Source organism: Ostrinia furnacalis, unplaced genomic scaffold (genome assembly GCF_004193835.3).
Source record: "Ostrinia furnacalis isolate ACB-3 unplaced genomic scaffold, ASM419383v2 OfSCF1301, whole genome shotgun sequence".
NCBI lineage: Eukaryota > Metazoa > Arthropoda > Insecta > Lepidoptera > Crambidae > Ostrinia > Ostrinia furnacalis.
Genome location: NW_021131540.1, coordinates 120852 through 146954, shown reverse-complemented (window position 1 = coordinate 146954; position 26103 = coordinate 120852). Strand labels below are relative to the sequence as shown.

The 26103-nt window shown below is 39.0% G+C and overlaps 1 protein-coding gene across 1 annotated transcript in view; it reads left to right on the top strand.

Annotated features, from left to right (window-relative positions):
* The window catches only part of Eip93F (Ecdysone-induced protein 93F), a 145663-nt gene extending 119871 nt beyond the window's left edge, over positions 1-25792 (top strand). The window contains exons 3-6 of the mRNA XM_028303805.1: positions 4001-4126; positions 5156-5271; positions 16633-16767; positions 24613-25792. Of these exons, the coding sequence (XP_028159606.1) occupies positions 4001-4126; positions 5156-5271; positions 16633-16767; positions 24613-25792 (1557 nt within the window). The remainder of the gene's footprint in view (positions 1-4000; positions 4127-5155; positions 5272-16632; positions 16768-24612) is intronic.
* The last annotated feature ends 311 nt before the right edge of the window (positions 25793-26103 follow it).

Here is a 26103-nt window from a genome sequence, read left to right as displayed (position 1 = left end):
ATTATCAACAGAAATGGCGGAAAATGTATCACTTTACACTTGATAGCGTGTGGTCAGTTCAGTGTGGTGTAAAATGATTTATGTCCCATTACATCACTTTACACGAATGTAAAGTTGTCGTGCATGGTGATATAACTGTGTTTTTATTTAATTACGAAAAAACCACATGCTATATTTCCCAAACTGGCACACTGCCTAATTATATCTAACATTACCTTTCACCTAAAAAATATTTCACCAAGTTATCTCTAATAGCGATGAAGCAGGATTTTTTTTAACTTCAAATGCGATTTCCCAAAAATCACCATTTTCGACTTAACTCCCTTTTCACTGGGGGTACAGCTTTTTCTCCAACATTTGATAGATGACGTATGTCATCATACTTCACGATCAATATGCCGAGCCAAAGTTGGCTTTTTATTTTCTCTTTAGCTTCTGAAACTGGTATGTTACCGTTATCAGCTATAGTTGTTAACTTCAACGCATGAAAAATGTGTTGTTTATCATTTAAATCAGTTCAGCGGTATAAGTGTGAAGACAGACAACACAGAGACCGACAGCAAATTCTTCCTCTCTCCTAAAATGCTGTGCCCGACAGGGTCCATAATTGCATCAAAAGTAATTACTATACCATCTCTATAACATTATTAATGTAATACATGATTGATTTATTGTGTATTGACACTCTTTTGTATTAACAAAAAGCTAAACCTATTTTGTTAGATGTTTGGCACTGTTGCTTCTAGGCAACATCAAGGTTCGGAAGCATGTATTGTATTAGAAAACACTGTTTCTACGCCAAATATTGCTTTATATGATTAGTTTGATTTATTGTGAATTAAATTTAGACAAAACAAAAACAATTAGAGATGATAAAATAGTACAAAATCATAAAACTTCCGTCTTTGTTATTCTCATTGCGCGTCATCTTGGCGTCTGACAGAAATATGGATATGAAATCACTCAAAACTCAGTCGACGACCGATTTACTAGTGTTTTTCTGAACTAAGCTTTGTAACAAAATCGAATGATTTGCACAAAACTTATTATTTGGTGCTGCAGAAATATTCAAAGTGGCTGTTGCTTAAAAGCATCACTGCCAAATGAAGGGTTAAAAACGATTATAAACGTCAAGGCATGACGCGGCTGTCAGCCTGCAATTACTGTGGCATAAACAAGATGATAGAGGTTTTATTTATTTAAAATTATGGAATATGATGATGCTGTTAAGTAGAGTCATTTCGACAATTTTAATTGGGAATTTAGTGAAAAAAAGAAAAGAGGCATCTAACTAAATGTAGGTATAGAACCAAGAAATAAAAGCCCTTTTAGTAAAATAACTAATCTAGAATTGGTAAATAAGTGAAGACATGAAGAGCAACAACAAAAGTAAATGTACCTAGATATAGAACCACAGAAAAGAAGCCCTTTTGGTAAAAAAATCTTTTGGTGTCAGATTAATTTAGATTACCTACTGTCCATATGGGAGACCCTCAGTTTTTCTCTTTGTGACAACCCAAAGCCTATGCAACCATTTCCATGGAAAAAGCTGGTACCTAATTTCTATATTCTTCATAATTATAATTTAAAGTGAACTTACACTATGGGGATACAATTTAGATAGAGGAAGATGGCGCCTAAGCCTGTCTGTGAAAATTCTCTTCTCTATTGATGAAATTATGTGAATTTGATTTGAATTAAGATGTGTATAGCCAATTCCTTGGCCTTATGAAAATCTACAAGAAGTACGGTAGTAATTAAGATAAGCTTCTGCTAAAAACGTTTTAGGATTTTATGCCTTTGCTTATACAAAAACATAATATTTAAAACTTAGTATCCATTGTTTTTGGGGCCAAAAATTGTCTATCACTGGAAATATCATTTTACTTAGCACTGGCTGAATGTACAAATCGCACGAAACCACAATGAAAAGAAGAAAAAAAGATGTTCCATTTTCAAAATTTATTCTAAAAATAGTCTCCCGAAAGTCATTCGTTGCATAACGTATGGCCGAAAATAGTGATAATTTTTGCAAACACATTTTTACGTAAATTATTTAATTTTTCGTAAAATTCGGCCATCGTGTGATATCTAGTTCAATCAATAAAACAACAGGAGTTAGATTCGTCCCAATAAAAACCGTCCATTGTAGTTTTGAAATGGCTTCAATTGTTGTAATTAAGACTGTTGCTTCCTACTGAGAATTAACTGATACATTTCCTTGATATCTTCAAATGCTGAAATATGCGGAATATAATCAAGGAAGTAGTTTTGAATCAACCTTAGCAATGAACAAATTTATTAAGGATGCCGCTTTAGTAGCCGCTATTTGAAAAATATTGAAGTCATTAAATGACTCGTCTGCTTTACAAACAAATGAACCTGTTATCAGTTAATTAGAGAAATGAACTGTAGGCAATAAAGTGTAGGCATCAGTTAAAACATTTACTCCTGACTAGAAAATAGGATCTACTCATCTAAAGAATATCTAAATGCTCTAAATGTTAAATGAATCTCGGAATTTTCTAGAAGGCCCTAACTAAATGTATGAATACAGGAGTATTGTGACGACCGTGAACTAAGTGCTCACCGCTATCTTTATTAAAGTACTTAATAAAAACAAGTCGTATTTTTTTCAATGTCGAACTTATACAACAGTATCTTGACACTTAAACACTACACAAAATATACAATGCCAACAACGATACATAATATTGGTTGTTGTGAAATTTTATTTATCTAGCCATATTTTGATCAAAAATTTATTCTCTTGGGGAAAGTTGTAGCATTTGAACAGTAGAATCAATCCTTTTTGTTTGATCTCGCACCAATAGGTCAACCTGTATAACTTTTTTACAAACTTTCCCTTCACTGGTTGGGTTTTTATTGGCGGTCAAGCTATACAAAGATCTAGCTACACAAGAGTCACAGCGGTAGGAACAAGAGGTGGGAATAGTCCCGTTACACCGCCGGGAAGTCTGCTGTATAACTTTTTAGTAGCAACTATCTCTTGCAACTTTTTGGCCTTGTATGTACACACAACAAACTTTTACTTAACCTTATTTCACCCAGAAACTTGGTAAACTAAACATACCGTAACTTTTGCTAAAACTTCAACGCGTATGCATTTTAGAGCATCGCCGTGGTTTCTCCAAACTTCCATGTTTTGCGAAAGCAATTTTGATGGAAGAAATTCAAATTTATCGGCACGCTGTATACGTAAACTTGCTCAAATTACTCGCAGATAGTGTAAACAGTTTTTTGTTTACCGTATGTTTGAGAAAAAACACCCAATAAATATGTTAGTTACCTACATGAAATGATTTTCCTAAACTGAGAATAGAAACTGACCCTACGGTGTTTAATTCAAGGATAAAGTATGCCAAGGAAGACGTTAGGTCTTGATTTTTAAAACTGAGCCTAGCCACATTCACCCAATTGAGTTTTTAAACTCAATTTTTTTTTTAATGGAAACTTGGGGATATCACGTGTAAATGTATTAAACTGACCGCTCATTTATAGTCTTTCTTCGTAATACAAATTAAGCCCTTATTATGTCGCAACTAACTTCTGTTATAGGTACTTTACGGTATATAAACATCACTGGTATTGCGAACCCTTTTGAGGGATATCGGGATATCGAACTCAATTCCGTGTCTCCTCGAAAGAATGCGCGATGCCAAAAGCAAGGGCGTCCGCGGAAAACCAGCTTCTTGACATGCCTTTACGAGCATGTTCTTTTGTTCTTGTTGTATTGTTGTTATTATGTACTTAGGCTGAGTTGCACCATCTTACTTTAATCGTAACTATAACCAAGACTGGTGTTTTTTGTATGGAGTTGGAGAGACTGTTGACGTTTGTTAAGTCAAATTAAGATGGTGCAAATCATCATTACTGGTTCAATAAAGTGTTTCTGTAATCTTTATTTAATTTTCTATTTCTATTACTCCAGCATCTCCTATTACTACTTCAGCAGTACTAACCGCTCCTCCTCTTCCAGAGTCCCGCGTCGGAGTCGGACAGCAGTTCGGTGTCGGGCGCCAAAAGCCCGGCTGCCGCGCCGCCGCTGCTGCAACACCTGCTCCAGCTGCAGCTCCAGGCGCAGACACCGCAGGCCATCGCGCAGGTGAGAGAACTAAGAGGCTACCTGAGCCGTGTGGCTAGGGCAAACTAGAATTGGACCACCTGCACTCTTCCTGTGGATATTTTAAGAGGATCTTAGCCCTGCTACAGCTGCAGCTACAGGCGGAGTCGTACGGGTGAGTTACCCTTCACTACAGCTCCCACGGAGCAGTCTTGAGGACGGAACCTCCGTATCGCGTGGCAAGAGCCCTCATCTCAGTCATCTCCTGTCATCCGTTTTGCAATGGAGGGAAGTCGAACCTTAATTCGAACTCCTCCTATGTTCTTCTAATTAATTTCGTTGCGGGTCCAATGACAGTTTAACTTTCCCCCGGGACAAACTTGACCTTCATTGGTTGGGTTTTTGTGGCGGTCAAGCTGTAGATCCTGGCTACACAGAAGTTGCAGTGGTGGGAACGAGAGGTGGGAATAGTCCCGTAAATCTCAGTCATCTAGTTAGGGCAGAATGATGTCGTGCCCTAAGTTCTCGAGCAACTGCTGACACTACTGTTTGTTGTCGACACGATAAGAAGAAGGACAGAGAAGAATACATTGCACCACCTCCACTCATCCCGTGGATATCTTAAGAGGCTCTAAACCCTACAGCTGCTGCCGCAGGTACAGAATCCTCAAGCCATCGCGTAGGTGAGAGGACGCTTATTGCATCTATTATGAAGTAAATTATGAAACTATGAGAATATCTGAGTTATGAAGTTCTGGCAAAATAAAATAGAGCACCCACCCTTCCCATGGATGTCGTAAGAGGCGATTAAGGAAGACATGCAGATCATGGCTCATGCTGAGTGAAGTCCCTTTAGATTGATGATTTCTATATTTTCTATTGTTGTTGCTTCCGATATCCACGATAAGAGTGGGTCCCATTCTGCTCTAACGAATCACATGGCAAATATTCACACCTGCTAATCAAAATCAAAAATATTTTACATGTCTCCTTATCTTTTGGGCCCTACCAGCGTTTCGTTTGTTGTTTGTTTGTATGCTTCGTTGTTTGTTCATGTTGTGTTATGTTTAGTTCCAGCAGATGATCGCGGCGCTAGCGGCGTTGGGGACGGGACTGGTGCCGCCGGCTCTGTCGCAGGTGTGGCTCATGCAGCGGCTCGCGCAGAACAGGCAGCATGCTACGGATAGGTGAGTGGAGATTTGATCCTTATATATTTAAGCTGAGAACTTAATTTGGCATATCTCGAAAAACGTGAACCAGGGTGAAAGCTATGTCACCCACGGTCTCGCTTTTTCGACGCTTTGGGGACGTCCTATACTAACTTCTGTGTGATTGAATATACACAATAATGCGATAGTAATTTTTGTTACTATAAAATGACAAAAGGACAAAGCCTCGATCGAGTACCTGTATAAATGACAAAGTAACTCTCAGTTCAGTTCAGTTTCAAGATGAAACCTCTGTATCAATTTTAGATGCTTTTGTCGCACAAAATTACATATTTTAGAAGAAGAAAGTAGGTACTTAGATTATTGTTTACTGGTTGGTAAAGTGTTTAATAGTAGAATGTATAGTCAAGCTTTTTAGAATTTACGTGTGAAAGGCTGCTTTTCATAAAATCGCGAAAAACTCTATCAAACAGGTGCAACCAATTTATATCAGATCATTATGTAAAATATTCGTACTTAAAATGTAATTTAATTAATCAGCAATCAGCCTTAGCTCCTGCACCTGCAAACTTCCTATTCAATAAAGAACTACCTAACAATGGTAAAAGTTGCCAAGGTTACAAATCCCAATAGTTATTGAATATAGTGGAAATCTAAATTGCCCATTTACGATGATCCCAGCCTCAAAAGTGGCCGTTCTAACGGCATTGAACTTTCGTTTAGGGTACCACCACACTTTGACTGGTTTACGAGTATAGCTCGGATTACTATGTAGTAATTTCGGTAGAGTTTAATAGGATAACATCGTTATTTTCTTCTGTGAGAACCAGACATACTCTTTCCCAGACATTTTTTCCCAAAAAAAACCACACACAGCACACCATAAAAAGACTTTATATCCATAAAAAACTCATTATAAAAAAAACAAATCAACATGGAATGCAATGGAATTCGCTGCCCGCTGTCTTTCTTGAACACTAAATCCGGGTTTTTTTCAAGGCGAGAGTGAATAGAGCTGGGCAGGTATGTACCATCCTAGACTCACTGCGATTGCGATCAAATATTTGCCTTTTTGTTCATAAAAAAAAGTTATTTTGCAAATCTGTGCTCGTGGGAACTCCATTTTCCAAACCTTTTGACCCCAATCCTTTTTCCATCGTCTGTCGACAGTCAGTCAACGTCAGTCAGTAATTTCAAGCTTCAAAATGCATTATAGGCCTACCTTACAGCTAGGGCGTGATGTAGCCTAACCTTTATGGCGAAATATCAAGGCCCCATAAAATATTTTCCTGAATACTATCTGTTACATAAATCATTATGTCTTGTTAGCTATGAGCTATGCTGTGAGTTAACAGCTGTATTGTGATTGTGAGGCTCTTCCCACGGACGATGGAGGAAAAATTCAAATGTCAATGACAAAATGAGGAATTCTAAATGTTATGTTTAGGGCTAGATATAGCTCAAGGTTTGCATTGAACAAGCTGACTTGGTATCACACTTGGTGTCAATTTAATTGACTTCAAAGCATTAGAAGTAACATGTTATACCTATATCTAGAATGTATTGTCAAAATATGTATATTAACTGGTGAATGATGCAGACTAAGACGAACTCTTAGGTCTACCTAAAGGACAGATTACCTTCTGGTTAAAAAGCCACACAAAATAGACAGAAACTGCATTAAGACCAAAAATTTTGAACAGTCAAAAAAGACTAGCAACTATTTCTTTACTTTTTTGTCAAAAAAACCTCAAAAATTATGTCCCTCAGCATTTACTCTTTGGTGGATGTCTTCGTAATGTTGTCCTAAAGATAAATAATAAATTGTTAATTAAAGTTCAGACCGTGTCTTCTAATAAGTTTACTCGTACTTTGTACTGCCACCGTTGCAAAGTGTTTATCTCAAACAGCGAAACCTGTCGCGTTAATCGAGAATTCAACATGTTAATACCGCGCTCAAGGCCCGACTTATCACTGGGTGATACCTAAAACCGGTAGAAACCGCGGACTAAACCTATCGGCGTGTTTCCGTGCACAGCCCGGGGAAAACGGCCAGGTTTTACGAGTACTTTGAAAAATCACGTTTCAAAAGCCAGTGGCGGATTTACAGTTTTGCCGCCCGTAGGCTAGGGTGGGGTTGGATCTTTATTTAACTTTTATCTTCTGAAATCGAGTAAGCGTCATCTGAAATCTGCCGCCCCTAGGACGCTGCCGCCCCTAGGCCGCGGCCTATACGGCCTATTGACAGATCCAGGACTTTCAAAGGCAGTTTACCATAAGTTTTCTGCATGAGTGCATTGTTTTCAGAATCTACCAATGGAAATCCAACCAAAGCAGACTTATTATATCCGCAAAATAAAGCTAATTAAAATTGGTTTAAATATCACCAGAATAGAAATTTCAGTTTCTTTTTAGACACCAACAAACTGCTGATACTACAACATATTTTTAGCATACCAAGATTAGTCAAATGACCACTGATTGTGTGAACAAAGTGAATTATGTATTGCTAAAATTAGTTTCATTGGTGCAATAGGGCCATGTCAGACATGGCAATTATATTCCGCCAATACTGTTATGTACTTTTGTAAAGCGATATAATAACATTGTTACTTTTAAGCCAAAGGATTTTGAAGTAGCTATAGTTTTTTTATCTTCTTTGAATGTAGAATGGGCATGCTCGTGATAACATTCGGCTCACATTCGGGGAAACAGATGCAATCTATGACTGAGCAAGTATGCTCAGAAGATGCCCTTAAAATAACATAATAAGCAATACCAATTTGTACAGGATTTTTGTATGGAATGAGCTGGCTGTTCTCCACTGTCTATGTGTGAAGAGCGATTCTGTTCACGTTCCAAGGATTTATCTTTATTTATAGAAGCCTCGTGCTTAACTATTTGTCGTATCTGCGCGGATCCGATGCGATACGATTTTGGGAATTTGTTCCAAAGGGGATGTATTGGAATCCATATTGGAATCCTTTAGCACTTATAAAGTTTGCTACGCTTGGATGCACAGAAGTCTCTACTGATTTGATTTGTTTATAAAGATCGTAAGAATCCATCAACTTCAGTAAACTCTTGCAGTGCCGGATTAAGACTGATGCCCTAAGCAATCCACAACTGTTTGCCTGAAATTTTTCAATTTGATTGCTTCATTTGAAGCTAGTCCTTTAAAAATAATTGTCTCGTAGCATCATTGGTGTCCCGTACCTGACACGTAGAATTATGAGCTTACCTTGTATCCTTTTTTTATTACTCCTATCGATGCATTACGATCACCTGATTTCATAAAAACGGGACTATTCCCACCTCTCGTTCCCACCGCTGCAGCTTCTGTTAGCCAGGATCTCATTTCATAAAGTCCACAAAACTCAATTCAACCGAAACATTTTGGAATTCCGCCCGGAGCAGTATAATTCGCGGGGTTTTGCCTCGTCGTTAGCGTCGTATGTCGCGCGCGTACGCAGCTCAGTGTGAATAACAAGAGGATTGCCCCAATTCCTGTGTGAAAACGATTTGGCACTATAAGTACTTGTAATAAATAATTGTCACAACGTGAGGTTCTGGAGTGGAGGCAACGTGCCGGAAAGCGCAGCGTAGGACATCCACCCACAAGATGGACCGACAACCTCATAAAGGTAGCAGGAAGGCGCTGGATGCAGGCCGCCACCAACCTGCCATTGTGGAAATCATTGGGGGAGGCCTATGTTTCATAAATTACAGTTTAATCCAAGCCATGGTAGATTCAGCACATTAGTATATTTTATCATCAAGATTGTCAAGAGTTCTTCACTTATAAGTCACGGGGTGATAATGTAATTCTGCAATCTTCAGTTTTATCTCCCCGTTGAATCATCTTTAAAGCAAAACCCTTTTAGCATAGAAAGAAATCCTTTTAACATTTTTCGCGATCCTATAGTATACCTCAAGTATCATCATCATCATTTCAGCCACAGGACGTCCACTGCTTAACATAGGCCTCTCCCAAATCTTGTCGCCCACTTTTGCTAATCTAAGTATGTTAAGTATTTCTTAAATATTTTCAAAGATAATAACTAGTTTATTATTAAACCCAAACCAGTATCCATACTTACCCAAAACTAATTTATCCACCGCGTGCTACAGTGAAATTGTACCCCCATAATGTATATCCCAAGATGACTCCCTAGCCATACAACATGAACGATTGGCTTCCCGCTACAAGACGGTGTGTGCAATATTGGATTAGCTGGCCGGTGTATCTATCAACCTGTCAACACCACCGAAGTATCAAATTCAGCTAATAGAATCGAGTAAAGCTTTTGACAAAGTCGGGCTAACAAGATTAAACGTATCAGTGAACCAAAACAGCTTTGGGACTCGATAGGTACTAAAGTATTTCGAAATTACGTGTAATTTTGTTGTAATAAAAGTTCAGTCAGTAATTTTGATCTACCAAATTTTTATCAGTTTCTTATTATCTTTTTTGTTGAAATCGTAGTATAAATGCCACTTCCGTATTTCAAATTATATGGATTGTACCCATTTTATGGTTATCGAAGCTTTTTTTTATCACATATTTTGAGAATTTTCAATTTTTTTCAGTGAACATTAACATTACTGGGGACTGCATGGTGTTCTTTGTTGTAGTCGAATAATCTTTTGATATCCAAATAATATGACTTCCCAAACTTATTTATTTCAATAAACTGTACACTGACATGTAGGTATCTATCTTAACAAAGTTTGATATTATTTTGTATGAAAAACATAACACAAGCAAATCCGCAAATACTGCTAATTCAGTAATTGCAATAATTATTCTTGTTCAATACACGGCAGTAATAATGCTATAAAGTCCCAAACAGGCCACTCTCTGCCTTTAGGCAAGACAAGCTTTCTTGATCCAAATCGCTTCTAAATAGAATCGTGCGGCCCTAAGCAGGTGTACCACAAGGTAGCATACTTCGCCCAATTTGAAATTTAAATAAGCTTAGCTTGAAATCCCCGTTTATTGTTCGTCTTGCATCTAGGTCGGCGATTAGGATGACAGCTGACGTAACAAGGCGTGTCTAGATCATTTTCTAGGCATTTCGCACTATTTTAACCAGTTCAAACCGGTTTAAATAATCGCCGAATGCCGTGTTCTTGTAATGAATTTCATAATGACTGTTTTGTTTTTTGTAGATTGTGGGATTGCGGGTTTTGCGATTCGGCCGCTTTTTACGTTGATCGATTTGCAATGACCATTGATACTGTTATCAAAGTATAATAGTAGTACATGAATGGTTTATTCCGATGGTCATTTGTAAACCTTACTTTGAATAAATAGGTAGGTACTTGTTTGTATTATGCAATTTTGTAGCTTATTGTCATTTTGCGCTGTACTTGGAATCTTTTACCTGTGTTTGTAATAAGATTGAATACTGCTTGATTATCTGTAAATAAATATTTTTCCTTCTAACAAAAATATAAAAGAAGCATAAGAATTAAACTAAAAAATCTCATCAGTTTTAGACCTCGAAAATAGGGTTATTCCAAAAGCTATATTAACAGTGTGGTAATAACTTTTATAAGCAAATAAATAAATAGATTTCTCAAAATCTACCATCGTATATTAATTGTGATTTTAATAACTAATTTCAGTCAAAGTAACAGCCGAACTAATAACCCCTTTAACATGCCCCCCTATAAACATTTTCTTTAAGACAACCAAAACAAAAGTTTCAGCCTTCTTATAAGACAGCCAAGTTGATTCACCTTTCCTAACCAAGTGGGAACAAACAGACAAAGTAATCTTCGCCTATAGACCCGCTCCCGGATGGTTGTCGGGAATGCATCCGCCGTCAACCTTTATGATTTTGGCCGACAACCGCGATTCTGTTCAACCACTCGATAGACTTATCCTATGTTAGGAACTACTAGCTGTGCCCGCGACTTCGTACGCGTGAAAACCCGTTTTCGCAACATTTTTCATTGTTGCTCTGCTCTTGATCGTCGCGTGATGTTGTATCCCAACTATAATATTATAAATGCGAAAGTAACTCTGTCTGTCTGTCTGTCTGTCTGTCTGTCTGTCTGTCTGTCTGTCTGTCTGTTACGCTTTCCCGCTTAAACCTCGCAACCGATTTTGATGAAATTTGGCATAGAGATAGTTTGAGTCCCGGGAAAGAACATAGGATAGTTTTTATCCCGGTTTTTGAAACAGGGACGCGCGCGATAAAGTTTTTCTGTGACAGACAAAATTCCACGCGGGCGAAGCCGCGGGCGGAAAGCTAGTAGCCTATATAGCCTTTCTCGATAAATGGGCTATCTAACACCGAAATAATTTTTCAAATCGGATATTAAGTAGTTCCGGAGATTAGCGCGTTCACGTAAACAAACAAACAAACTCTTCAGCTTTTTAATATTAGTATAAATTATAATCTATATATATAAAAGAAAGTCGTGTTAGTTACTCCACTTATAACTCAAGAACGGCTGAACCGATTTAGCTGAAAATTGTCAGGGAGGTAGTTTAGAGCCAGGAGAAGGACATAGGATACTTTTTATCCCGTTCGAAATTAAAAAAAAAGTCTGCTTATTTATTGCCATTAAGGCGGAACAAGCAGTGGACGTCATTTGGCTGAAAAGAAGAAGAAGAAGAAGAAGAAGAAGAAGGCGGAACAAAGTTCGCCGGGTCAGCTAGTTTTTAGTGTACAAGAGTAAGATTCTGATACAACACTGAGTTTTTTACTTTTTATTGGGGTCAACAAGTAGTAGGTAAAATTGAAGGTTTTTATCACAAATTAGGGGCCTAGTGGTTACATCTTAAATTCGTTCAGTAATAATTACGAATTCAGAAGTATCTTTTGTTTGTAGTGTGCCTAAAAAGAACGTGATGTGCCTATTAAACTCGAGTAAATGGTGTTCCGGATTTTGAAAACTCTCTGTAAATAAAACCCCATTGCACGCACACCTTGTAGCATGCATACCTTATTCTAAATTCAAAACTATTTTAAAGCTTCCATTTTCGCTTTGTGATCATCACTTTCCATCAGGTGAGATTCTGAATAAAAGCTTCCTCGGTGTGGATAAAAAAGTAGACTTTTAAAAATCACTTTTACGATAAACATAGCGAAGAAACCGTGTGAACTAAATAAGTTTGACATCACACTCAATTTTCCGCCCCTTATCCCTTACAACCTCAAGACAACAATGACGTCATGCAGAAACTTAAACGTATAAAAGACGATCGAGGCTACCAACTATTCAGTGGCTCACAAACATATCAGCTAGAATCTGGTAGGGTTGTCACTGTTGTCAGGTGTCCGGACTTAGCCGGACAAGTTTGATATTTACGGATTTGTCCGGCGATATATTTTCTCGTCCGGCCTGTCCCTCTTTTTTAGGCTTTTTATGTAACTGACGCGCCAGTCGAATTTTTTTGTCATAAAATATTCTTCTACCTTGCCACGTACTGAAAAGCGCAGCGTAGGAGACGTCCTACAAGTGGACGCACCTACAAGTGGACCGACGACCTCATAAAAGTAGCAAGAAGGCGCTGGATGGAGGCCGCCACCAACCGTCCATTGTGGAAATCATTGGGGAAGGCCTATGTTCATCAGTGGACGTCTTATGGCTGAAATGATGATGATGAAAATATTCTATGGCTTTTAGAAAATATAAGGGCATTAAAAAGCTATGATAGCTATTTAAAAAGGTATCCGGGTTTTAGTAAATGTCCGGCCAAATTAAGCACTGAGTCCGGCTTTTGTGTTTTGGACTTGGCAACCCTAATCGGGCATCGAATAAGTTGTCGCCTTCGACACAAACCACAATGCGCCGCGTCTTTGTCGAGCAACAATCAACAACTCGACCATTCATATTTCGTTCGGCCTATATCGAGTTGCAACGAATACTCGTAACGTTATGCGCAAACGAGAATGAAACGATACGACAAATGTTTGGAATGTTTAACTACCTAGCTCGCGTCAATACTTATGACTATAATTTGTATATTTTAAAGACTGTAAACCCTTGAAAAGGAGGCTGACAATAGTAACTGAATTTTTTGCGCTGCTTCTTTTCAGCACTGGCCCATTTATTGTCCCGAAGCAGTGGTAGGGTTAGTATAGGAACGTGTAAAAGTGCTTTTTAAAAAGCCTATTTGCAAAAATAAATGAGTTTTATGAGTTTTAAATCTTTCCGCACTTTGGAATGCAATTAAGTAAAAGATAAAAAATTGTTTGGTTAACTTAAACAGTGACCTATTTTGCCATGTACTTGCATGATTTTTATTTGCCCGGATAAAACATTTCTTAAGACTGATGCAATTTTGTATTTAACATTAATTGTCTGGTCTTGTGATTACTTTGGTACATATAACAAAATTTGCAGCGAAAACTAGTTATGTATAACATACATCTTCCAAAATATTTTAATGGCGAGTCCGGTAGAACCTTTTAAAATAAAATAAAATTTTCCAAAACAGTCTTTGCTGTACCGGTCGTTGTGGAAATCGCTAGTGGAGGCCTTTGTCCAGCAGTGGACGACTTTAGGATTAAACGAACGAACGAAGGTATTTATGGGGTGAAACTCCTGAAAATTTCGTCTCGTTTCAAAACCGTCTGCCCTCATACTGTCCAACACCGAACAATGTTGGCTATTCATAATATTGAGGCGTTCAGCGCTGAAGTCGTGACGTAGCCGACTTTCAGTTGAATGCTGTGTCATTTAACGTTTGCCGTTGCGCAAAATGGCGGTTTGGAGTTTCTTGCTTGGAAGATGTTTAGAATAAATACAGTCAGCATAAAATAATTTGTGACACCCAAAGTAACCAAAAAATAGCAACACAACTTTATTCCATTTGCAAAAGAGCCGTGTTGCGAACTTATTGGCTACTTTGGGTGGCACGAACTATTTTACGCTGACTGTACAATATAGATTAAGTCCTCGGTGGATTTTGGATGCTATTTTTAAAGTGGATATTTTAGTACAACGATAGGTCTTTAGAATACTAAAAGCACACAAACTATATTTAACTGAGAGTATCGACATTGCAAATGAAAATAAGACAGAACATTTAGGTGTGTTTCCAAAATTATGTTTGTTTAGATTAGATTTTTTTAAGATCAAAATAAGTTACAACAAGTTATTTACAAAAAAGTTACGTGAAGGTTACAAGAACTGTATTACTAATTTTCCCAAATATTCAGTAAAAGATGAATCATACTAAATATTTGGATCCCCGAACAAAGAAAATAAATACACGAAGGACGTTTAAAGTCTCGCCGAAAGGTTGAAAAACAAGTAAAACTACAGTCTTGTTTTTACCAAATTAATGAGTGCAGAATACAATTTAAAATATCTTTAAGTATTGTTTCATCTTTCATATCTAAGTGCATTTAACATACAATTTTTGTGATAATAGGTTGTCAAAGTTTAACTACGTGACCACTATCTTTGTAAGAAGCCCATCTCTGAAATAATCATGACAAATCAATTAATAACTTAGCTATAAGCAATACATATAGGTAAACCTATGTACAATAAATAAGCTCAAAACTAAAATTACTACGAGTAATTATTGTATTCATCATCATTATCATCATTTCAGCCATAGGACGTCCACTGCTGAACATAGACCTCCCCCAATGCTTTCCACGTTGATCGATTGGTAGCGGCCTGCGTCCAGCGCTTCCCTGCTACCTTTACGATGTCGTCGGTCCACCTTGCAGGTGGACGTCCCACGCTTATTGTATTAAAATATAATAAACTCACAAAAGTGGTTCCAAGAAATATTTAGAATAAATTACATGGAAATACAGTAGAAATTAACATTTTCTGTACATTAATTACTTACGAAAATACACTGCAATGGATTTCTCCATGACAAAATGCAACGAAAATGACAAAATGTCAAGTGTGCGGCGCATCTGTGCAAATGACGCCCAAATGTGAACGATTTTGCGCCTGAGTCGAAATAAAAGCTGATAAAACAATTAATATTGTCGTTTGTTAACTTTTATGTGGTGGGTCATTCTTAGTTTCTTAATAACAACAAAATAAATAAATAAAAAATAAGGTTGGGGATTTTTCGCCGAATTGATTTTATTGCTTTCGTTTTATGTCTTCCAGTAACTTGGTCGACTTTTAGTTGGGTTCACGGGGCAAGTCGCCAGAGTGAATTTTTAATTTTTTTCCTTCCAACAACTGGGCCCACCTTCAATATGCATATTAATAAGTTAAACACCAAATCAACAAAAATCTGCTCTAGGTTTTTAGAGTGGGACCAAGCCAAAAGTGAATCAAGTCGCTGGAAGACTCTTAAAGTAAAAGATTTAAGAATTAATCACAGAATCTATAGTGAAAACAATTTAATGCTTATGCACAAAAACTTTCTTACCTAATAGTGTGGTAACAAAACGGCAAAGCGAAATATTTTAACTAAGGTATAGAGTTCACTGGAATTCGCTGCCTGCTGCTGTCTTTCCTGAACACTATAATCCGGGCCTTTTCGAGGCGATAGTGAATAGGCACTTACAGGGCATATATCATATGTACCATCCTAGACTGCATCTTACTTAACATCAGGTACGATTGCGGTCAAATACCTGCCTTGTCCTGCATAATTTTTTTTTGTGTAATTAAGGTGTGTAGAATATTGACTCTACATGAGATTTGAAATAACTCTTTCACAATGCGAGCCACACATGGTCTTATCTTGTCAATAATTTTACATTAAAAATGCATGTTTTTGGTGGGATAACAATACATATTATTATCAGAATAGCCCATCAATTATAACTTTAAAGGTCACCACTATTTGGCGTGGTATAGTTTAGTAGAACACAGTCAGTGCCACGCCTCGTAACTGAAAACATACCAATTTTCAGTATGGGCCCTGCCGATCCTTCCTTTTGGTTCCAAATATATTACAACTATTTATGTCTAAGGTAGGCATTTGTTTCTTTAATTCATTAGCAAAATGTTCCTTTTAAACTACGTTTATTGGTTAAAAGGTATAGGTTAAAACTTCTTTCAGCTGTGCGTATTTCATATCAACACTGGCTTTATGATTCTGGATTCGTATTTGTTTCTCTTAGTCCTGAATTCTAAACCATAAGATTTGGTATAATGACGTGTTGTAAATATGTACTAGGTACGTAATACTGTGATTTATTCCCACAAAGGCCTCAAACATTAGCGGAAGAATGGTGGGACACGTCTTCGTGGATGGCACTATCTATACTGTAATATAAGTCTACCTGTGCTACAACTGTCCCATGCTACGGATAGCGTGAAACAAGTTGTTAAGGAATACTTAAGTGTCTATTTTGTTTCAACTGTTCAGGCTACCAACATCTGTTTAAACTGTATCAGGCTCCACCTAACATACACCTCTGTCCCCAGGCTACCAGAGTCAGGCGAGAAGCCGGCAGCACCATCGTCGCCCACGCTGGCGGAGCAGCCGCTGGACCTCAGCGCCAAGTCCACCTCGAGCACCAGCGGCACCCCGCCGCCTGACGCCAAGATCCTGGACAGTAGGTGAGAAGCATTCACATTCTTTAGTAGTGATCATCACCAGGTCATAGTCTCCACTGCAGAAACTTGACCCTCTCTATTTTACAAGATGCAAATGGGGGAATTGAAGTGGCAATGGGCAGAGCATACCTATAGTACGCAGAGCTGACGGCTGATGGGGCAGCAAGGTTCTGGAGTGGGTCACGTACCAGAAAACGCAGCGTGGGACGTCCACCCTCAAGGTGAACCGACGACCTGATAAAGATGAATGAATGGAAAATGCTGGATGCATGCCGCTACCAACCGTGCGATGTGGAAGTCATTGGGGGAGGCCTATATTCAGAAGTGGGCGTCCTGTGGCTGAAATGAAGATGATGATGTTAAAAAAAATTATTTCCTCCTAGTAATAAGACTTGCTAAAGTGTGCCGTTTTTCTTTTATTTGTCAGTTAATATTTAAATAGTAAAGGAATCTATTGCCGAAACCAGTTGTGACACTTGTGACATTATCATTTGAAAGATGGCCCAAACACGATTATCTCAACAATATAGGCCAGCTGATTGGCAATCAAACGAACCACAAGTAAACGGATTAGCTGTCCAGCCATTGCCCTTAATTTGATGCAAATATGCATCGATTTAGTCCATAGCCGCCTAATATATCGTGTTAGGCTGTTGGTGAGTGCGAAAAAGAAGGAATTACAAAGATAATACAACGAGAGATGTGGTTTTTACTCCTGTAGTGTGCTTATTACCTATTTCTTTCGACTTCTGGTGAATGTCCATCAGAGGAATTTTTATGTTTATTTTTATTAACAAACTTGTCCACCATTACATAGTAAACCATTTAGAAAACTTAAAAAATCGTCTCCATACAAATTGCTAGCAACAATACCTATCAAATAGTGTTTAACGGTGTAAGTACCTACATATTTCGAAGAAATGAGTTTCAGATGCTCGTCCCATACTGAATAGAGCACTAAAATCGGACCAAACAGGTTTTTATAAAAAAAAACTTATTTTATTTTTGCAAGCAACAAAAGCACTTTTACACGTCCCAGTGTTAACCGTAACCCTACCAATGCTTCGGGACAATAAATGGCCGATATACAAAAGAACTCTACAAAAATAGTGGTTACTTACCTAGTACCTAGTTTTATTATAAATCCTAATCAAAGTAAGCTTGATCCTCTTACGTAAGCTTCATTAGCCCGCAAATTAGCTGTCCACGCTCATTAAGGCTTGCCAATAATCGCGTTGGACTAATTTTTAAAGGTCTACTGAGCTAATCTTGATCGGTTTAGTGGGGCTACGGCTTTAACGCGAAGGTAAACTAATGAGATAAAATTAAATATCGACCATGGCGGTAAAAACGTGCGTCTAAAATGGCCTTCACAGCACTTTTCAATATTTTCGTAGACTTTATGAGAGACCTCGACCTTAAGGGCCTTATTATTATTAAAAAGTTACACCAGAGATAAACACTGGTTTAAAATGACAATTCTAAACTAAGGCTGAGTTGTACCATCCTACTTTAACTTTGACAAACGTCAAAAATCTGTCCAACTCCATACAAAAAACACCGGTTATCGTCATAGTTACGGTCAAAGTTAGGTGGTGCAAATCAGCCTAAATGTCAATTAAACAAGAGTTCAACTAGAGTTTAACTTTTTATAATGAGTTAGTGATTAAAACGTGCGTCTAAAATGGTCTTCATGAAACTAATTTTCCTAAGGGTTTTTGTAGAATATTATTATAAACTAGGATTTTAATATGATAAGATGGTGAGTCATCTTGGAGACAGGTTTCAAGGGTCGATTTTTGGTCCAATTTAGAATGACACATAAGTAATCATACACTATGAATACTAGGACAAACTTATTATTTGCATTAATTAGCACAATTTTGTAAGTATGTACGCTCGGACTCGGAAACACCTAACTGCTGTTATGTGTCACCGTAACAGAAATATAACCTATTTACTAGAATTCAATAATATGCATTTTCATAAACTTAATGTAACTCATTTTACTAATTTTCATTTAATTCAGTGGGTATCTAAATAAATAACTCAAAGGTGACTGACTGCCTGACATAGTGATCTATCAACGCACAGCCCGAACCACTTGACGGATCGGGCTGAAATTTGGCATGCAGGTAGATGTTATGACGTAGGCATACTCCACCCCTAAGAGGGTAAAACGGGATCCAGGCGTACGAAGTCACGGGCGGCCCGCTAGTTTAAATAATAATCAGAGCCTCAGAATGTTATCTACTGTTACATTCTAAAATATGTATTAACTAATTAAAAAAACAACCGAATTGAGAACCTCCTTTTGTCGAAGTCGGTTAAAAATTGTCTTCAACTGCAACAAAACAAAGCAAAAGCTAAATAGCTTTCATTTAAAACACCTAATGGCAAGCTTCCTATGAAGTAATGGCAAGTCATGGCGATTCAATGGGCTCAATAAAACCGGGTCTGTTGCTGGTCGGCGGGAAACTTGCATTAACAATTTTCCATGGGGCGGTACACCATAGGCCATATAATTGTTGGGATCGCGTCCAGTGCTGTGGAAGCGACAGCTTGTAGCTTGTTGGATTAATTCTGATTTTCTTTTCATTACTGAAAAAAATCGAGATGTTTTTAAAAGTGAACATTTTTTCACCAATGACTGTTGAAGCACGAAAACAAATGTTCTTGAAAACGAAAATGTTCTTTCTAGGTAAACTGTAAATAAATTGGTACCTACAACATACCTATGTTTTTTTTTTCAATTTATTTCATAAACTAATAACTATCTTTGGCTGTAGTTCACTGACGTTTAATAGAAAGTAAAATTGACATTTCCATCTATAATCTAGAATCGATCTAGATCGATGAGATATTTTGTTTATTAGCAAACAATAACAAATTTTTATATCACTGTAAAAGACATATTCATTCTAAAAACACAACCCTCTTCGCTGCAGTCGGCTAACCAACAGGAAATAACCACGTAAAACCTTATCGCTCCGCAAATGCTCCAATTCCGCTTGCACTGTGCGCGCGCGCACAATTCGTGACGGGCTCGCAATCCCACTTCCTCAGGCTCAAGTAACGAAAACAATGCACCTGCGAACCACCCATAAAACGCGAAAACGAAACTTTGATTGGGTCAACGAACTTTTGACAGCCGACGCCATCTTGCTATGATAATCCGAGAGTTATTGTTACAATTTGTTATTGACGCCGGTTTATTATACGAGTTTTAATAGGGCGATAGGGTTTTGTTTGCTACTAGCTCTCTCTAGTTGTTTTAGATAACGAAAACTGCTTTTATAGGAAGCGAATAACCTAGACTACGGCCAGTAACTTTCTCGACTAACAGATTAAGCTCAGTCAAAAGTAATTTGAGATATGTTACTTACGTTGTTTCTTCTTGGTCATAGTTTTAGGCTTTATGAAGATTTCATGGGTACATGTCCTAAAATCTAATATTATGCACATCTCTACATAAAATTCTTTCAGTGGGACTTAACTCATTTATTTTCTGCAAATAGGCTTTTGAAAAGCGCTATTACACGTCGCAGTATTCTTTAACTCTACCACTATCTAATTCAAGACAATAAAGGGTCAGTTCTAAGGGGAAGTAGTGCAAGAATCTCAGTCATCTTTACCTATTAAATCATTTAAATCTATATAGCACGTAGAGCTGATGGCTGCTGGGGCAGAAAAGTTCTTGAGTGGCGACCACCCGGAAGAAGTAGTGTGGGCAGGCCTCCAACTATGTGGATCGACGATCTGGTGAAGGTCGCGGGAAATACCTGGATACTGTGTAGACCGGTCGGTGTGGCAATCCTTGAGGGAGGCCTTTGTCCAGCAGCGGACGTCATTTGGCTGACACGAACAAAGATGTCATAGAGTTTAGCTTAAAGTGCTGTCAAACCTTAACTTCGAACTCCTCATGACAGTTTAACTTTCCCCCGGGACAAACTTGACCTTCACTGGTTGGGTTTTTATTGGCGGTCAAGCTGTAGATCCTGGCTACACAGGAGTTGCAGCGGTGGGAACGAGAGGTGGGAATAGTCCCGTTAATGTACTGTCTGAGCAGACAAAGTAACAAATAAGTGCAGTATTTGCTCGGAGCAGCTGCCGATAAACATTTCGCATGTGTAATGTCAAGGAACGTATATCAGTGTGTCAACGATCTTGACTTGCGAAAGATCTGCGCAGGGCTGGCAGACGGGTGAAAAATTGTGGAGTTAAAAAATTGAGAAGATTCTCTTTAAATTCAGAATTTTTAATATTGATAGCTAAAATGCTAATTTTGTAGGAGAAGTACTCCAATGTTATAATAATAAAGCCTCTATGATTCGGTTTCTGGAACTGAACATGGGTTTTTCAAGCTTTAAATAAAGTATTAATTTCGTGCAAGACCTTCTGAATTTTATTAATAGCGGTATTTATAAAAGAAACAAAATAGAGAGCAAGCTCTATCTAGGCGTTTTACTATAAAACTTATAACGGATGTCGCTCAGTTACACGTGCAGTTTAAAACGAAAAATTACAGCAATGTGAATGCGCCATAAGAGTGAGTGAGTCCAATAATTAAATTAAGTACTTCCCTCTTTTAACAGTAAGTAGGTAAATAAACTCACGTCCGAAGACCTAGAGCAAGTCTTATCTTAGAAGGTCCTCTGAACTTTTTAACAAAAATAAACGCACATCGCGTGTCATTGATCCTATTGCGAAATGCGTTATCGCGCCTGCGCCTTGAATCATTCGGCTGATGAAATTGAACTAAATATAGTCCCGTTCGAGGGCAGGGACACAGATAGCGAGCGAAAGTATCGTTAAAGGACTCTACACACCAAACCCGGCGACTGTCGGCGGCTTTATTTCAAAAGAAATATATCGACGATTTATACTATAACTGTTGACAACGTCAACGACTCCATGTCGGCGGGTTGACGGGTTTGGTGTAAAGACTGCATTGGAGTTCCGACCGACTACAGACTTTTTTTTCGGCCTTTAGCTTAGTCGGACTTTTAATCGGTATGAACGACTTATTTAACAGATCTGCACTGTAATGTGCGTACTTAAACTCGATGCACATTACACCGATTTGGTATCGGCTACTTGAAAGAAAGATTAAGAAAGATTATTTATTTATTACTACAGTTGTCTATGATTTACATAAATCACATAAGTGACGCAGGTTGAGTTTTAGGTAATAACAAATTCTTAATAATAAATTCTTTATTAAATAACTTATTTGACAGTTTAAACTTTAGGCTAATCTTATGCTACAAAAGGTAAAATTATACATGTGCCTGAACTAGGAAATGTTTTCCTGTATCTCAGGCGAAATAAAGGCTTAACGATACTACATATATTTAACTATCATTAGCAAAATACATATTATACATAAACAAACCACTTACATACAAATTATGTTTATACTTAAAATTAAAATCTATACACATTAAGCAAAATCTAAGAATTAAAATCTTTGATCTCATAAAAAAATAAAAAAAATTGATCTCATACAAATTAGAGACCGACCTAACATTTGGCCGATTAAAAGTAAATAGTCCAGTCTAGTCTTGGTTTAAAATAAATATTGAAATTCATTATTACAGGCCTAAATTAGGTAAATACAGGCCCAAATCTACACTTGATTCGAGTAGGAATCGAGTTCAGAGCTTCGTTTCAGCACAGGAGCCATAATGGAATTTGTAAATTAAGAAAATAAAAACGTTTTCTGAAGGCTATCGACTAGAAGGCCACTAGCTAGAGATGCATTGGAAATAAATGCTTTTTGTGTGTTAACTACGTCACAGCATAGAATTGTCGTCAGAAATGACATTCGGTATTGGCTTTTTATAGATCTTTAACTAAGACAGCCCTAGACATAGTTTAGTCTAGACTCTAGAAAGTGTAAGCCTAATCCTCAATTTACCTTTGCCTTAATTAGGTTAGGGTCATTCTCTTGCAGTAGAGACCAAATTAGTAATTGATGATGAATATAATTTCAATTTTATTACAATACTAGCTTTTGCCCGCGGCTTCACCCGCGTGAAATTTAGTTTGTCACATATCATCATAAATATAGCCCATGAGTTATTTTGGGTTATAAACAATAATACTGTAAAGTTTCTTTAAAATCCGTTCAGTAGTTTTTGCGTGAAAGAGTAACAAACATCCACACAAACTTTCGCATTTATAATATTAGTAAGTAGGATCAGATCAGTTCTTTAATACGATCAAAATCTTTTATCAAAAGAAAATGGCATCAAAACCTATCATAGATCCCCATCCAGCCTTCCATTCTACTGACAGGCCAGCGGGGGTCGCTATCCTACATTTTGCAAGTCACTGACTGACTTATATCTGGATGGGCCATCGATCTCTGCATCTGATAGAGAATTTAATACAGTATAATGAACCAAATGACTCACGTAAGATCTGCATACACCAATGCATTAATCTTTATTTCTATTTGTATTTTAGAAGAGATGCATTAAAGTCATAATATCTCTACACAAAAGAAAAGATACACATTTTTATTGTGAGGATGAATCGGTTTGTAAATCTTTACGCAAAAACTACTAGACGGATTTTGATGATGAGCCCATAGCAAGCTACAAACAGTTAGGATTTATAACTATTGAAACGTTGCGGGTGAAGTCGCGGGCAAACTAGTGTGTGATAAAACTATAGTGCTGTAAATAGTTAGGTTCTTTGCGTATCACCCATCTAACTGATGAATTGTAAACACAGAATGGTCAACTCTTTAATAACTATAACCGTGACATTACCAAAACAGCCTCACATAAAGTTATTCCAAGTCCAAGAGTAAGCTTTAAGCTTAAGATCAATCTCAAGATCAGTCTCACGCTGTAAAACAAACACAAGTAGCAAAGATCCATTTATAAGATAATGAACCGGCGCACACATCGAAAGGGTCTCCAACACCAATATTATACACAATACCAATCGATAACTGAATAAATTCATTCTCTGGGACCGCGATCTGGGTCGCATGACTCGCCGAAACAAATAAAAATGCAACCGATAGTCCCCGGTGCATCGACCTTGCATCCTCACGCATACCCACACCACAATGCACTCAACAACGATCAATATAAAGAACAAAATCCCTTGGAAATTGCCACGAAAAATAAGAAAGCTAGACCCAAGATGAAGACGTCAGCGCCCGGCAAGGGATATGAGACCGTAGGATGAAATGTGCAGGGTTTAAAATTTGTTAAAACAAAAATAAATAAAGATAAAGAAGCATTCATGGTAGCCCGTTATCGGTGAGACTTGAGTAAATATCGCTATCTTGGATTAATATGAGTTTTGAAATATGCGGTGACCGACAGCGCGCCCAATCGCGTGATTCACGGAGCGTGCGTTTTCTGTGGGTGTGCCCGGACATTCGTCATAGTCAGGAACAAACCAAATTATCCTTACAAAGTTTTCTCGGGTCGTTCTGCGACTGTTTGCAGTTTCAGTCTTCTTTTCATAGGGGTGTGCAAAATTGTTTAGGAAAGTCACATAATGATATTTAGTTGAAATTAATAATAATCAGTAGGCACCTTTATCAACGTGGACGATTAAGAACATTGTAACATAACCAGTAAATGTTGGGCACTTGGACTCCAACAATTGTACTTCCAGAACAAAAACCACACTATTTCTAGAAATTATTGAGTTGGCATCACTTTTATCAGCATCGATGATTTGGAAGGTCCTGTTTGAAAGTCACTAGAATGTTAAGTGCAAATGTTGGATACCAACACTTGTACTTCCAGAACCAAAATCACGCCAATGCTGATCCAATTTCTTCACATCGATTTGCTGACGCTTCTACTATTGTTGCAGGCTGAAACGCAGCGCCATCGACAGCGCCGGCAACAGCGCCGCTCGCCGCACTTACACCGACGAGGAGCTGCAGTCGGCCCTGCGAGACATACAGGCCGGCCGCCTCGGGACCCGCCGCGCCGCCGTCGTCTACGGCATCCCGCGCTCCACGCTCCGCAACAAGGTCAACAAGTTCGGCCTCGCCGCCGACAACTCCGAGCCCGACAGCGACCAAGAAAGACCAGACTCGCCACCCTCCGTCATCCTCAAAATACCCACCTTCCCCCCACCCGACGAAAAGAGCCCCTCCCCTGCCACCCCCGTCACCACCCCCGTTACACCCATAACACCTATCATACCCCAGCCCCAGCCCTCTCTCAACCCCTCCGCACATCTGCCCGCGTTCTTCGCCGACCCGCCGACCGCCAACCAGCACCTCTTCACGTCCATCAACGACGTCATCGTCCGCAGCATCAGCCAGAAGTTCCAGCAGCTGCCGGACCGGCCGCCGCAGCCCGCCGACTTGTACATGCGCGCGCCGGACCGCCACGTGTCCGTCATCAAGACCCCGCCCGACAACCAGCGGAGCTACCCCGTGCCCAGCAACTCCAAGGCCGCCATCAACAACAACGGCCAGCCCGCCGGCGGCGGCAAGGGCACGCGCCCCAAGCGGGGCAAGTACCGGAACTACGACAGGGACAGCCTCGTCGAGGCGGTCAAGGCCGTGCAGAGGGGCGAGATGTCCGTGCACCGAGCGGGCTCGTACTACGGCGTGCCGCACTCCACTCTGGAGTACAAGGTGAAGGAGCGGCATCTGATGCGGCCGAGGAAGCGGGAGCCGAAGCCCCCGCAGGACGTCAAGCCGCAGCCGCCGAAGCCTCCGCCGCCGAAGCCGCCGACGAAACCGTTCTCGAACGGGCTCAACGGCCCCGAGACTCCCGCGTATCCGCCGGGATATCCGTTCTGGCCCGGCGCTGGATTCGCGCCGCCGTCACCGGACTTGTACGCGTCGCACATGATGCGGCGACTGCGCGAGGAGGCGCCCCCGCCGGCGAACGGCTCCTTCCTCGAGGGCATCATCAGGTCGAGCCTGGAGCGGCCGGGCGCCGCGCTGATGCACCGGCTGACGGAGCCGCGGCCGCCGCTGGCGCCGCAGGACGCGCCCAGCCTGCTGCGGCGGCTGGCGGGCGNGCTTAAATAAAAAGGTTATTTTTGTGTAAGTTTGTACAGAAATAGGATGGGACAATTTGCAAAAAGAACTTAGATATTAATAAACATTCCGTTTAGAATGTTATTAGTTTTTTTATTATTATTATTATAATATAAAAAAATATTTTTTGCATCGGGAACAAATAATTATGTTGTTTAATCTTATTTTGTAACGTTAGTTAATTTTAAGTGGCTTTATTTTTTAAATAACCCAATATATGATTATAATATTATATTGAGATGTTATACGTCATTGTTTTTGTGCAAAGTGTTTGGGGTTCATTCCCGGTTAATGAGAGTTGC